Here is a 15,743-nt window from a genome sequence, read left to right as displayed (position 1 = left end):
AACCCCCTTGCCACAGAGGCCATTAGGATCTTTTCCAAGAGTTAGAATATCCATTCTACTTTCATTCATTTTCCATTTTTGATTGCATGCTTCTGTGTGTTCCCCCATCATTTAGTGTAATTTTTCCTTAGCAGCTCTTCCCATTTTCTCAGAAGTAGGCTTGGTTAAGACTTTTCTCTCTCCAGAGAAAAAGCTTTGAGAAATGTAGCTTTCTTGAGACAAGTAATCTATTAAATAGGTAGAGATTAAATAACATTAAATGATCAGTATAAATTTTATGCCTACACAGTTTGAACTGTTATGATTGTTCAAGCAGTGTGGTACATTCATGGGTTTCAAGTGGTCTAGGTGTTGTATTTTTTAATTGTGAAAGTATTATCCACCCTTGCAGTGTTTATGGCTTCATTTATTAGCAACTTTTTAGAGTATCTAAAGATAAAAAATACAGATTGAAAAGGAGCTCTTTGCTTCTCTTTGTGCATCATTCACTTACTCTTATTAATGTGCTCCAGAGTGTCAGTATTTTATTTTACTCTGAGTTGTTGCTTTGTGGGACATCAATCGTTCCTACCTTGTTTAGTTATTCATAAAAGTACAAACGTGCAGTAGGGAAACATGAACTGTTTCACACTGCCATCTTCTGGTGGTAAACTGATGTTTAGAATACTAGAGTGCTTGCCTTGAATCCACTTAAGCAAAAGCAGCAAGCTCTGCCTTCATTGTAACTTTTAAAATTTATATGGTTTTCTAGAATAGATAGTGTCACTTGCTAAAATGAAGCAATCCATACCATAGATGCCACAGGTCACAGAGCCTGTGTTGAGGAAGGGACATTTTGCACAGTGCCATATTTTGGGCATTGCATTTCCCTGACCCATGTGCCTTACTACCTTGTTTGCACACACTCATTCCTACAGAGACTGTTATGTAGAAGTGTCCTTTCTTTCTCTCACTATTTATTATCTATTTAATTAATTTATACACTGCCTTACTCCAGAGGTGGTTCACAAAAATAAAAACATTAAAAAAAATGTTTAAAACATTTCTTAAAACATTCAAAGATTACTAAAAGTCTGGCTAAAAATGTGTCTTAAGGGCTCTTTTAAAGGATGGTAAAGATGTTAAACCACGATCCTCTATAAGGAGTGCATTCCACAGCCCTGGAACTACTACAGAGAAGACCAGTTCTTGAGTCACTGCCAGACGAGCTGGCAGCATCTGGAGACGGACCTCTCTCGATGACTTTAATGTGTGTTGGTGATCATTCAGGAAAAGGTGCTCTCTCAGGTAATGGTCCTAAACCATTTAGGGCTTTAAAGGTAATTACCAGCACTTTGTATTTTGTCTGGAAACCTATTGGCAGCCAATGCAATTGTTTTAAAACAAGTATAATATAGTCTTTCCGAGGAAACCCCTGAGATTAATCTAGCCACTGCATTGTGGACTAACTGAAGTTCCACCCAATGTAGTAGTTGCAGTAGTCAACCCAAGAAGTTACCAGTGAGTACACCACAGTTCTGAGATAATTTATTTTCAAGGAATGGACATAGCTATCATATCAAGTGGAGTTGACAGAAGGCACTCCTGGCCATAGCCTCAACCTGAGAAACCAAGGTCCAGAAACATTCCCAAGCTACATACCAGATCTTTTCGGGGGAGTGCAACACCATTCAGAACAAGATAATATATCACGTCCCTCAAAGTATAACCCCTCACCATGAGTACCTCTGTCTTGCCTGGAATCAGCTTCAATTTATTATCCCTCATCTAGTCCATTACTGCCTGTAGGCAGGCATTTAGGGGTGTTATGCCATTTCCTAATGATGATGTCATGGATAAATAGATTTGGGTGTCATCGGCTTATTGATAACACCCTGCTCCAAACCTCCTGATGATATCACCCAGCAATTTCACATAGATGCATCGGAGATAGGATAGAGCCCTGAGGGGATACCATACAATAGCTCTTGTTTCAGAGAGCAGCTATGTCCGAGTGACACCATCTGGAATCCACCAGAGAGATAGGAACAGAGCCACTGCAAAGCAGTCCCACCTATTCCCAAATGATCCAGAAGGATACCATGGTAAATGGTATTGAAAGCTGCAGAGAGGTCCAAAAGAACCAACAGAGTCACACTCCCTCTGTCCATTCCGTGGTAGAAATCATCCATCAGGCCAACCAAAGCTGTCTCCACCCCATAATCTGCTCTAAAGCCAGTTTGCAATGGATCTAGATAATCAGTATCATCCAAAGGTGCCTGGTGTTGATCAGCCACCACCCTCTCAATTACCTTGCCCACTCAAGGGAGTTTGGAGACTGGCCTATAATTATACATCACTGAGGGTTCCAGGGCAGGCTTCTTAAGTAAAGGTCTTCTTCGCCTCCTTCAAACATAGTCATCTTGCCCTCCCTCATCTTGTCCTCCCTCAGAGAGGCATTTATGATGACAACTAGGCCATCTCTAACATCTCAAATAGCCTCCTGCTAGATGTTATAAGCCATGTTGGTCATGGGTCCAAAGGGCATGTGGTAGGCCAAATACTTCCAAGGAATTTGTCCACATCCTCAGGAGTCACAAACTAAAACTGATCCATTTTAACTGAACCAGAGGAGTTACTGGACACCTCTGCAATCGACCCTGCCATAACTGTGGAGTCCAGGTTGGCTTGATTCTATCTGCAAAAAAGTTGTTAAAAGCATCACAGTGCGATGATGAAAAATCCAGATCTAAACCCATACTGCCCATCAGGATAGGTTACCTGATAAGTATGCTTTCCATTAGTGTGCAAGCTGCTCATACTTTACATTTCTCCATAGCTAGGAGCTTGATAACTGTCATATGATAAGAGTGATTGATTTGATTTGATTCAATTCATATACCGCCCTTCCAAAAATGGCTCAAGGCAGTTTACATCAAAACTATTGAACTGTGGAGAATTTTAAAGGTGCTCAGTGTAGGAGAACAATAAGTATTTATATCCCTCAGAGGTGCTCTGTGATAATTAGGGTTCAGCAGGTATGGCTTCTCCAAGGTTGGCTTCTCCAGTGGCTTCTCCAAGGTTGCAGGCAGGAATCTCTCTCAGCCCTGTCTTGGAGAAGCCAGGGAGGGAACTTGAAACCTTCTGCTCTTCCCAGAGCGGCTCCATCTCCTGAGGGGAATATCTGACTGTGCTCACACTTTTAGTCTCCCTATATGCAACCAGGATGGACCCTGCTTAGCTAAGGGTACAAGTCATGTTTGCTTCCACAAGACTAGCTCTCCTCTCCCAAAATATATATAAAATATAAACATTGTATACATCTGTGAATGGCACATGTGTAGAAAGTTTCCTTAAAAAAAAAAAAACATAATTGGGGACCTGATTATGTCCTACACAGCACTTGCATGGATCTTATACACCTTGATTTCCATCCAACATGCTATTTTTAATTTTATTTTTGGACATATTATGTATCGAAGCACAGAAATTACCTTAGGAAGCAATGTAAATATGCTTCCTTTCTCTTTTTTAAATACATATATAGAACCCTGGATAGGAGATTTGAAGTGACCTGTCGATTTGTTCTCTTCTTCATCCTCTGTCTTCACTTCACGTAAGCAAAGATCACCTCTGTTCCCTTTTCAGAACTAGCCATAGTTGAATATTATGTCTGCAGTGATGTAATGCCGCTCCTGTTGAAACTAAACATGAAACTAGGGTTTACAAGCCAGCTTTTAATCTTGGTTGCAAATTCTGTTTTGAAGATGAACATGGTTAGCATATCTATGCATAGAATGTCTAGTTCTGAAAAGGGAAAGGAGGCAGAGTGTGTTTACAGGAAGAGCAGAAGAACGGGGAAGTATAACATACAGGGTTTTCTCAATCCCCTGAACTTGCTTGGAGATGAGCGCTGCTTCTACACTGAGTCACATACACACTTAAATTTCCCCTTATAAGCGGACACAGCAGATCAGAGGAGCAGCCGCCTCCTCTCCCCACCACTTCCTACAGTCAGGAGCAACTCTAGAACAACTAGTTTGGTGGAACAAAGAGGTAGAAAATAACATTATTAGGGGAGAGACGATATTGCTATACATTAAATACTTATAGAAGTAAAGTAATTAATGTAATTGAAGTAATTAATGAGTTTCCTACCTACCTGGCTGCACTGGCTTCTGCAGCTTGTTCTAGGGTAGAGGAGTGAGTGAATGATGTTTCATTTATTATTTCTTGTTTACACAGTCAGACAGGTGTTATTGACTGGTTTGTTTTATCCAGACATCGAGTCCTTCCCATATCGTCGCAAGGCTGTTATAGGCTGTTCCCAGTAAAGTTGCTTTTTGTTATTGGCTGATGGTGATTTCTGTGGCCGCTATGGTGTTGAGGTGCTCTTCAAGGTCTTTTGGGACTGCACCCAGGGCGCCAATTACCACTGGGATTATTTTGGTCTTTTTCTGCCACAGCCTTTCAATTTCAATTTGTAGATCTTTGTATTTGGTGATTTTTTCTATTTCTTTTTCTTCCTATTCTGCTATCCCCTGGTATTGCTATGTCTATTATTTTAACTTGTTTTTCTTTCTTCTCGACTACAGTTATATCTGGTGTATTGTGTGGCAGATGTTTGTCTGTTTGTAGTCAGAAGTCCCATAAGATTTTTACATCTTCATTTTCTTCAATTTTAGGGTCCCACCAATGTTTGGCTACAGGTAGCTTGTATTTTTTGCAGATGTTCCAGTGTATCATCCCTGCTACCTTGTCATGCCTTTGTTTGTAGTCAGTTTGTGTGATTTTTTACAACAGCTGATTAGGTGGTCCATCTGCTTCTTGACAAAGGCGGCACTTGCTGTTTGTTGATGACTTTTCTACTTTTGCTCTTATTGCATTTGTTCTTAGTGCCTGTTCTTGTGCAGCCAGTATTAAACCCTCTGTTTCTTTCTTAAAGTTGCCATTCTTAAGCCATTGCCAGGTCTTGGTGATGTCTGATTTTCCACTTATATTGTGCAAATATTGACCATGCAGGGGCTTATTTCTCCATTTTTCTGCTCGGTTCTTGACTTGTTCTTTCTTGTAGGCCTGCTTTCTTTCATTGGTGTTGAATAGTTTCGTATTATTGACCATTTGAAGTGCATCTTCTTCACTGTCCTTGATATATTCTTCAAGGCCTCTTTCCTCCTCCTCTACTGTTTGATGGACTTGCAGCATTCCTCTTCCACCTGAGCTGCGTGGGAGGTATAGCCTATCTACATCACTGCCGGTGTGCAGAGCATGATTGATGGTCATGATTTTCCTGGTCTTACGATCTAGCGTCTCTAGCTCTGCCTGGGTCCAGTCTATTATTCCTGCAGTGTATCTGATAACAGGTATAGCCCAGGTGTTTATGGCTTGGATGGTATTCCCACCATTGAGTTTGGACTTGAGGATTTTTCTAACTCTCCTGATGTATTCACTTCCAATTTTTCTTTTAACTTCAGTGAGTGCAATGTTATCAGCCTGGAGAATGCTCAGGTATTTGTAATGTTCTTTCTCTTCCAGGTTCTTGATCTTGCTTCCATTGGGCAGTTCTATACTTTCTGTTATTTGTTATTTTTCCTCTGTTTATTATTAATGCAGCACACTTGTCTAGTCCAAACTCCATTGCTATATCACTACTGAATATACGGACAGTGTTTAGCAGTGATTCAATTTCTGACTGGGGCTTTCCATATAACTTCAGATCGTCCATGTACAGCAGATGGTTGATTTTACTTGATGTTTTAGATGTTTGGTATCCGAGGCCTGTTCTGTTTAGTATTAGTGAAAGTGGAGTCATGGCAATTACAAACAACAGAGGGGATCGTGAGTCCCCTTGGAAAATGCCTCTTCTAATGCTAACCTGTCCAAGTGTCTTGCCATTGATTGTTAACTGTGTACTCTACATGCTCATTGCTTTTTAAATAAATATCTGAATGTTTTTGCTGACACCAGTTGTTTCTAAACATTTTAGTATCCATGTGTGAGGCAATGAATCGAAGGCTTTCTTGTAGTAAATCCATGCAACACTTAGATTGGTTTTTCTTCTCTTGCAATTTTCTAAAATCATATGGTCAATCAGCAGCTGGTCTTTTGTGCCTCTGGTGTTTGGGCAATTTCCTTTCTGTTCGACTGGAAGCTGTTGGTTAGTTAATAAGTGTTGCATCACTTCATCTGCTATTATTCCAGTTAATAATTTGAACATGGTTGGCAGACAGGTTATCTGTCTATAATTACTTGGAACTGCACCTTTTGCTGGGTCTTTCATGATGAGATGAGTTTTTCCAGTTGTTAGCCATTGTTCAATATCGCCTCCTTGCAAAATGTGATTGAACTGTTTTGATAGTTGTTTATGAAGGCTTGTGAGGTGTTTAAGCCAAAAGCCATGCAGTTCATTGTCGCCTGGTGCAGTCCAATTATTATTTATTTATTTATTTTACATTTTATAGCCCACTCTTCCTCCAAGGGGCCCAGAGTGGTGTACTACATACTTACGTTTCTCCTCACAACAACCCTGTGAAGTAGGTTAGGCTGAGAGATACGTGACTGGCCCAGAGTCACCTAGCTAGTATCATGGCTGAATGGGGATTTGAACTCGGGTCTCCCCGGTCCTAGTCCAGCACTCTAACTACTACCCCATGCTGGCTCCCACTACCCCATGCTGGCTTCATTTAAACAATGAAGGCCTTTAAAAATGATGCAGGCTTTAGGACCATAATATGCTATGAGTGATGTGGATTCAGTTACCTTCTACTCTGGTTAATCTGCCCAAAGGGACTCTCTCCTTCCCCTGGAAAAACCGCTCCTGAAAGTTGGGAGGTCCACCAGGTCCACGAAGAAGAGGATTCCCATATTTGACTTGGAATCTCTTGACTGCTTAACAATAAATGCTGATACTTAAAGTGAAGTGGTTGAAGAAGTGGATCACTGTATTGTTGGGGGGGGAAATGCTTACTGGTAGTTTCCTCCCATCTTCGCTGCCTCAGAGAACAACTGTTGTGAATCTTTTGAATGGTTCACCAGCTGCTGTGCTGACTCATCAAAAATGAAATTATAGGAATTGTAGGGATTAAATTAGTATGATAGCAATGCCAGAAACAAAGGCCAATCAGATTATAGGGCTTGTTTGGTTCAGTATACCGAAACCTAAAATGTTAAAACTTAGCTGAAATGTGTAATAGACTGTGGATGAGGGTGGGAGCAGGCATCAGGATACTAAGTTCATTATTAAATAAAATTATTGGTATTTGTAAAATATGTCAGTCAACAGACATAGAAGAGTGAATAAAGCATGTACAATAAGACTTCCAAGAATATGGATGCAATAAAATATTTCTATTTTTAATCTGCTTGAATTAAAAACAAACCATTCTTGTCATGGTGTAACAACCTCTGAATGGGTTTATGTGCAAGAATTGCATTTCCTCATAGAAATCACTTGGAAACACACACACAAAATAACTCCCAAATGGCTGAGCAGAAAGCTCTGAAATTTCACAGGATGTTAAATTAAATTAAATTAAACACTTAATGCTAACAGTGCCATAACTGCTTTGTTTCATGGCAGAAAGTTACAAAATATCCTGAAATTGAATCCCCTACTCTGTCCATCATTCAAGCCTCATTTGCAGGAAACCGCTCCTTGCTTTCATATAAAAGTAGTAGCCCCCCTCCCTCCTTTTGCAACCCATGTTATAATTCCAGAATGGCTAGGCAGAAAGTTCTCAAAATTCATATTGTGGTAGTACATGATGGTAGCATTAAATATGTGGATGTTTAAGGAGATCAGTCCACCCATTGATATTTAATGATTTTTTTTTAAAAGAACGTTTTAAATTCATTAAAAATAAATTGATGGACTGATCTGCTTGAATATGCTTATATTTTGTGTTATAATCATGTGGCAACACCATGTGAAATTTCAGAGCTTTCTGCAGAGTCATTTGCAAGTTAATGTTTTTGAGTTCCCCATTGATCTCGATGGAGAAATTATGATAAAATTAGGAAATGTGAGTGGAGCTCCCACTAGTGGAGAACTATGTTCATTACACATGTTTTGTTACAAAGAGGAGTGGCAGCAGTGCCAGGTTGCCAGGGGTTCTAGGGTGTGGCCCTATACTGGAACTTTGGACCCCTGTCTATCTGGAGAAGGGCAGATAAGCAGCTTCTTGTACCTTGAATGACAGGAAGAACAAGAACCACTGCCATATCTTTCTCCATCATTGGTTAATGGAGATTGGAGAGGGTAGGAGAAAGCAGAGCTGCCATACAAATCTCTTGGCCAGTGGAAGGGTGCCCTAGAATGACAGAGTGACCTCTTGGGAGAATTCCCTGTGGTCAGTTATGAAGTGTTGGATGAATGCTCTATGGCAGGAATCTGTTGGCCAGCTCACACCACCACTGTCACAGGCTACTTTGGAGCGTAGGGGATTCAGGGATTGGCCAGGTAGGCCCTCAGCAAGTGCTTGACCTTGGTGACTCCTGGTGCCACTCATGAAACGGAGGTGTTTGATGGTGGGAATGACTTAAATATGAACGTGTGTCATTCTGATTTCCTACATTGTGTTTTGCCTAGTTGGAGAAAGAAACAAGAAGTTTTTTCTCTGGTATTTTTTCTCACTTTTCTTATGCTTTTCTGAATCGATTTTAGTAGAATTTTGTGTACAATTTTTCTAAGGTAGCCACTGTTTGGTAACCCAGGAACAAAGCCTTGCTGGAATCTTCCATTCTTTTTGTAGATGAACACAAATGTTCTTTACACTTTGCTGGAGTTCTGATGTCAGAAGTTGAACTAGAAAATAAACACACTGCAAAGCAGAGTTGCCAGAACCTAAGAGGTATACTTGTGGGTCAAATGGGCCGTAAGCCAGAATTTGGTTTTTTAAAAAGCCAAATCTGGCCACCTAGCTGCAAAGCTTAATTGAATTACAGATTATAAAATAGAAGTACAGGATCACCCAAGTCCAGTCATTGGGTGAAATATAGATATTTTTCACTGGACATAGCACCGTTGTGATTTGTTAGTCCCTGGATCTAGTTGGAAGTCCACAATAATAAATAAGATACATGACCAGTTTTTAAAATTTCTATAAGCATTATTATAATACTTTCTGTAATGCTTTACCCTGTTCCTTTTTCTTCTATATAAAATGCTCAATTTAACTGTTTTCCTGATAAAGGGTTATGGTTTTAGTTTTGGGATTATGGGCAACATATAAACTGTTAATCATGGCTAAATCCCACTGAACTTATTGGAACTTAAGTTAGTCATGCCTAACTTGTCTCACTTATTTTAGTGTTGCTTAGTCATGACTAACTTAGACTGGATGCTGCGCTGTAAGTGTAGCCTTGAACATTTTTGTTTTTATTAAACTTAGAATTTATGGTAAGCCATATTATTTTTAAAAGAGACTTTATTATTACAATATTAAACAAAATCCAGTTAAAAAAAACCTCGACTGTTATTCATCCTGTTCAACCTGTCTGGTTCTGGTGCAAAATGGAAAGAGGAGTATGTGTACATGTTGATACTGTTTGTATGTGTGAGGGAATTTATGCCTTTTTATCAGGGTGTGTACTATGCATGGGGGGGGGGGGGAGAGGCATAAATCAGTATTCAAATTTTAATTCTTTCTTACACATACATATACCTGCATTATGTCTGTTTGCTGAAGTGGGAAAATACTGATGATAATACAATATTTTAATATAGAATCCAGCCATTAAGCCTATGTGCTCTTTTTCCAATTGTAAATCTTATCAGAAAAAAGTGTGCTGCACATTATCCCTATTTCTTATACTTTTTGTAACCTCTATGTCTATTACATTAGGAAATGCTCTGCTTATATTGCTGGGACATGATCTAGCCCAAGTGAAATACTTTTGGGTCTTGCCGATTTCAGCTGAAGTTGTTAGTTACCTTTTTATTCTCCTCTTCCTCCAAGAAGCCCAGAGTGGCATACATATTAGAGTGGCATACCTGTTTGTCTTTATCCTCACAACAACTCTGTGAGGTAGGTGAGGCTGAGATAAGTGACTGGCCCAGGGCCACCCAGTGAGTTTCATGACTGCCTGGGGATTTGAACTTGGATCTCCTCAGTCCTAGTCCAACATTCTAACCACAATAATACACTGGTTCTCTATAGTACACGTATTAAGCATGTGTTTGGTTCTTTCACTGAAATAATGGGACTTTTTAGACGGTCACTTTTAGAGGGGATTACCCCCTCCTTAGTACTGTACAGAGAATCCAGTGTAATGTAAATCAAGTTGTTTTAAAATGTCAGTTGTATCAATTATGTTTGACATATGATGTAGTATGACTGACATTTTCTAGCAAATTAAATTTTCTCCAGATTTTCAAAGCATTCTCTCTTGTTCTCCCCTTCACCCTCTGCAATTCCTGTTGCAAGGCAAAGTATTGTTGTGTGATAAAATATTGCATGTCAGGATTACAGTCCCTTAACTGTACAGTTTACGTCCTCTATACGAACAGGGACGTTATAGCAATGTTGACTGTGTCGAAATAAATTGGCCTCTCTTCTCCCTCCTGCAATTAATGTTTTATCAAAATAACACAATGATTTAAAATAACAGTCACATCATTGCTTTGCTTGCATAGTAGAAATAGGAAAATTCTCAGTTGATTATTTTAGGTATTGTACAGTGGTCATACTAGTGGCAGTTTTTGGAAATATTTATCTGGTTCTGGTTTTTGACAGAGCAAAAGTTTGTATCTTTGGAATTTGATTATAGAGTTTAGGCCTGATTTCTCATCTCGTATTGTTTGTCTTCATACGGGTTACAATCTAGTGGAGATTTTTATTCTAAAATCCCTGCTTTAATTGCAACAAAAGTCCATATAACTTTAAATTATATTGAAGTTATCTGATTAGTAGTTACAGCTGAATATATATTTCCCATATATTTTAGTTATGGAAGTTGTAGAAAGTCTGCAGCCTTCTACAACCTCCAGAACCTTCTTCAATGTGTGTGTAGGTGCTTTATTTCAAAGGGGGTTCAATATAAATACAGCCTACTAAATTATTTACTGGAGACAGTTGGCCAAGCCATTGTTCAAGGAGCCAAAGGTCACTTTGGTGTGCCTAGCTGATTCATAGGTAATCTGATACAGTACTTAGCTGTTTGCTTCCGGACAGACGTTTCAACCTTATCCTTTCATTATGAGTCACGGTACCATGACTTTTCAGAGGAGAAGGAGTTACTTGATAGTTTCTGAAAGAAGGTACTATAAATTGGCTTTGTAAAGAACCCTGCTTGTGCATGCTTCAGGGGCATGTCCTTTGGGGACAGGGAGCCATCTTATTTATGTGTTTTTCTGTGTCACGTCACTGCCAGAAATGCAATGCATTTTAGCTGGCTTGTGTTCTGGTTTGGCAAAATTTGCAATATTGTTTTGTTTAGAATTGAAAAGGTGATGTCTGTAGTTCAGGAACTAGTCTTGCACAACTGGATTATTCATAATAATAATTGGATTTCTATACTGCCCTTCCAAAAATGGCTCAGGGCAGTTTACACAGAGAAATAACAAACAAATAAGATGGAACCCTGTCCCCAAAGGGCTCACATTCTAAAAAGAAACATAAGATAGACACCAGCAACACACTGGAAGTACCAGTGGAAGGGCCAGTTACTCTCCCCCTGCTAAATAAAGAGAATCACCACATTAAAAGGTGCCTCTTTGCCCACTTAGCAGGGGGCATAGGCCTCTAGACTAATTCAACCATTGTCAGTAGTCTGCTTACAGTATGTATTGACTTAGGAACAGACGGTATGTTGTGACCTTTGATGTGCCTCCAAAAGCTGTTCTTTTGAACTACATTTCCTCCTTAGAAGTGTCATCAAAACAATATATTTGTGTCAACAAAAAGTCCTTAATATCCAACTATTAGTGCCATGGGATGGGGTTCTTAAAAGCAGTAAAAATATATTGAAACTGGCAGTCCTTGACTCTGTTTTGTAACTTGGGACTTCTGTGGTCCACCTTCTTCCTGCTGGCTTCCTCCAGCAGTTTCAGGAAAAATTAATGCTAAACATGGAATGTGACTTCCAGTAATTCTTCACTTTATTAGTGATTTTTTAACCCAAGTTAAAATATATAGCCATCCTGATTGTATGTTTTCTTCTGTAATGATGAAAACATAGCATCATCTTTTTGAAATGATAGTCGTGTTAATATTGATCCTGGGAGTGAAGCCAAACATAAATGTTTGCAGCTGTATAGTGAAAACTTCCTGTTTGTTTACAGCTCTTGGTTTTCCCTGCTGTTAGAACTTGCACTGTTTACAAGGTCATCAGCGGTGTCTGTGTGTGTGTGTGTGTGTGTGTGTGTGTGTGTGTGTGTGTGTGTAAAAGTGCATGTTCAGATAACGATGAACATTCTTTAATTGGTTTTAAATTGTTTTAAGGTTTTCATTTTTAATCTGTTGTATGTTGTTGTAAAAAACAACAACAACCACATAGATGGAAATTTGGGATGGTCTACAGTTTGAAAAACAAACAAATAAATAGTAGAATGATGTGCCTTTTAAATATTGAGAGGTTTTTTTAATTGCCTCTTGTGTAAGTCGACTGAGATGCCCTCAAGTTATCCAGGTTCCCAGCTTAGAAGTTTGTACTGCTGCTATTGAGCTCTCTGTCATGGGAAGGAGGAGTTTGCTGCCTCTCTAGCCGTTCCTTTAGGGGAGAGAGAGAGAGTGAGAGCATGAGCGAGAGCGAGCCTATCATATTTCACTCTAATCCTAACCGATAACTATTGCCAGGCACTCTCTTATTGTTAAAGAGAATCCTACTGGAGAGACCCTTTTCTAGGCTTTTCATTAAGGGACGAGCAGGATGGATGGGCTTAGGAATCGGAGTAGCAGTGCCATTTCTACACAGAAAATAGAGAGCCATTCTAATTTATATCCTGGTCTGGCAACTTGTTAGCAGCATGTCTTCCTGACCCACACAGTTGCCTTTTTTTTTTTTTTTTAAATGAGCGATAGAAGAGACGACTGAATTACAAACATTCTGCTGGAGTGTGCTTCTGTGAAGAGAAGGGGACTTTGGATGAATGCTGAAAATGATGTGTACCTTTGCATTGTACTTCTACAAAACCCAGATACGTTTTTCTGGAGCTTGTTTTCAGGGTGCTGCAATTTGTTTTTCTTGTTTCCACTGTGTTTTGTTTGGCAGCTTGCAAAGTATTGTGCACAAAAGCAGCCTTTGGAGAATTCTATAAGCACAGTAACTTTGTTCCATACATCATGCAAGTTTAAACAGAGGGAATATTTTTCACTAAGTTTAAAGAAAAATTGCTGTATTGATATTAAGAGAAGACCCAACAAAGGTATTCTTAAAAGTTGTATGCTGTAGTCAGTTTTTAAAGAAAATGAAAAAGGAAAGTGTCTCGAGGTCACTTCGGTTTAAATCTAACCCAGGATCCCTCTCGCGTGCTGTTAGCTGGATAAATTTCTCCACCCTGTCGAAGCAGACAAAAAGGTTATTTCGCAGTGATGGTGAACTTACATCTATATGTGGGCAGCAGGTGGAAGAGGATGAGAGCTGGACCTACAGACCTCAGCACAGAAATGGTGATTATTATGTTTTAAATGCACCTTTAATTATGTAATTGTATATTTTAAAAAATATTTTCTTTTACTACATGAATTCCTTCCCCCTTTTTCCCATTCTTCCATTGCTGCCTTTCATTTGACCTTTTGGATTCTATGGCAAGTGTTTCTTCATAATATAACCAACTGCTTTGCTCAAAATCATCCATCCCAGGCAGTAGGAAACCATGTCCTTGCAATGTTTTTAAAAACGCAGCTGTATTGTGATAACTGTCGAGCCTGTAGTCAGGATTTCACTGAAATTACACAAAGAATGTATAGAAATTTAAAGGTGTGAAAGAAAAGTCAGGACTCTGAGATTATGTATTTTGGTAAATCAAGCTATTGATAGACATAAGAGGTGTAGAATAAGTGGGAGGCCGACCATCTGTATTTTAAACTGTTTTAATTGTGTTCATGTTTTAATTGTTGTGTTTTTAGATTGTGAACCACCCAGGGACTTGCACATAGGGTGGTATAAAAATGTGTTCAATAATATTACCCAGACATCTTGGGAGGGTAAAGAAATGTGTCAGCATTTGTGTGTGTGGAGGCGGAGGCCTGTGCATATAAAGTGAGCAGTATCCTATAGGGTATACCAATGCTGAAGGGATATGAGATATGCTGAAGCAGTGGTCCCTCCAATTTTTTCATCCCTGTGTGGAATGAGTCTTGTTCTGGGCAACAGTATCAAGGCAGTCTGTGTGTGCACCTGCATTCAGAATGGGGCCTTCCTGATTCGCAAGCGGGATCGAAAACTAACTGAGCAGACATCAAAAAAGTTTTGAGTGCGCACGCCGAAGAGGGAACAGTGGCTGGAAGGTGGGATCAAGAGTACATGGGGTTGCTTAGGGGTTGTCTCAATGACAGTAACAGCAGGGCAGTAGCAGCTGTTCTGCCTGTGTTGTACTGTACAAATGCATTTCACTTTCATGGATGGGGCATATGGCCACTTCAGTCACTGATCCACTTTTCACACTGCATGGTCCTGCCCACTTTTTCCAGAACCACCCACACAAGTTGTGTGATGCAATTGTGTGACATGGGCAGACTTGCTAGCTTTGGGTGCCATTTTTTTAAAAAAAGATTTTTTCCCATCACTCTTTCGTCCTCCCATTTCCTTCCTACTAATCATATTCACTTTTATTCTTGGGAGTAGCCAAAGGCTTTATTTACTGCCCCACGAAAAGCATTCCCTGTATTTAATCAGGACTTGGCAGTACAGATAAAAAAGCTTTTATTGCACGTTGAAGTAATTATTAACCATTTTGGCAAATCTTGAAAGAGCATCTCTTCAACATAATCCTCTGAGTTACCAATTATGGCATCAGAATTTTGTAATATGTCACTGTGTTGCTGGCAGGCCCAGTATGCTTAGCAGGTGATAATCCTCTTGGAAACTGTAAGTGCAGTTTGCTGGCACTTTCAATGGAAACTGTAGAATTCATACAGATGCAGTGTGAGGAGAAAGTATCCCACTTTTCAAAATAGGTTTTGAAAAAGATTCTTGTGAATAGCAAGGTACTTCAAGCCCTTGTTAGGGGTGTGCACGGAACCGCGGAGCTGCGGTCTGGCACTGGGGTGGGGGCTTACTTTAAGGTGTGGGAGGGTTTACTTACCCCTCCCGCCGCTTTCCCCCTTCCGGTTCCCATATTTCATGGAATAATTGTTCTTACTATTTCTTCAAGCGCCCCTTCTCCTGCGCTCTGCTGCAGCAATTGTTTTAGTAATGGGGCGGCAGGATACTTCCCTGCCACCCCTTCTTACTCTTGGCATCATGGCATAAAGTGCAAAAAGGCTTTAAGAAGCCTTTTGTGCGTGCGTGCACGCACGTACTTTCTTAAGTAAACGGAGCGGCAGGATATCTTCCTGCCACCCCCAATTGCTGCAGTAGAGCGCCGGAGAAGGGGCTCTCGAGGAAATAGTAAGAACAATTATTCCATGAAATACGGGCACCAGAGGGGGGAAAGCGGCGGGAGGGGTAAGTAAACCCTCCCGCACCCTTAAGGGGACCCCCCCACCCTGAACCACCCGAATCCGAATCGCCCAGGTCCAGACCGGTCTGGAGGCCTGTAGAATGGCCTCCGGATCGGTCCGGGCACATCACTAGCCCTTGTGCGTAGGAAGGTAGGGTAAAGA

At 40.1% G+C, this 15,743-nt stretch overlaps 1 protein-coding gene across 10 annotated transcripts in view; it reads left to right on the top strand.

The window, feature by feature from the left end:
• The window catches only part of NHSL1 (NHS like 1), a 228,783-nt gene that overhangs the window by 58,415 nt on the left and 154,625 nt on the right, over positions 1 to 15,743 (top strand). Inside the window, exon 1 of one of the 10 annotated variants that reach the window (XM_053289218.1) lies at positions 12,711 to 13,586. The exons of 8 other annotated variants lie outside the window; for them this stretch is intronic. In XM_053289218.1, coding sequence (XP_053145193.1) covers positions 13,385 to 13,586 — 202 coding nt within the window. In that variant the 5' untranslated portion in view covers positions 12,711 to 13,384. Of the gene's footprint in view, positions 1 to 12,710; positions 13,587 to 15,743 lie in introns of those variants that run through there. One more of the 10 variants, XM_053289224.1, reaches the window with a different exon arrangement.

This window comes from Hemicordylus capensis, chromosome 1 (assembly GCF_027244095.1).
Source record: "Hemicordylus capensis ecotype Gifberg chromosome 1, rHemCap1.1.pri, whole genome shotgun sequence".
In the NCBI taxonomy this organism is placed as follows: Eukaryota; Metazoa; Chordata; class Lepidosauria; order Squamata; family Cordylidae; genus Hemicordylus; species Hemicordylus capensis.
This window is presented reverse-complemented; position numbering and strand designations above follow the sequence as displayed.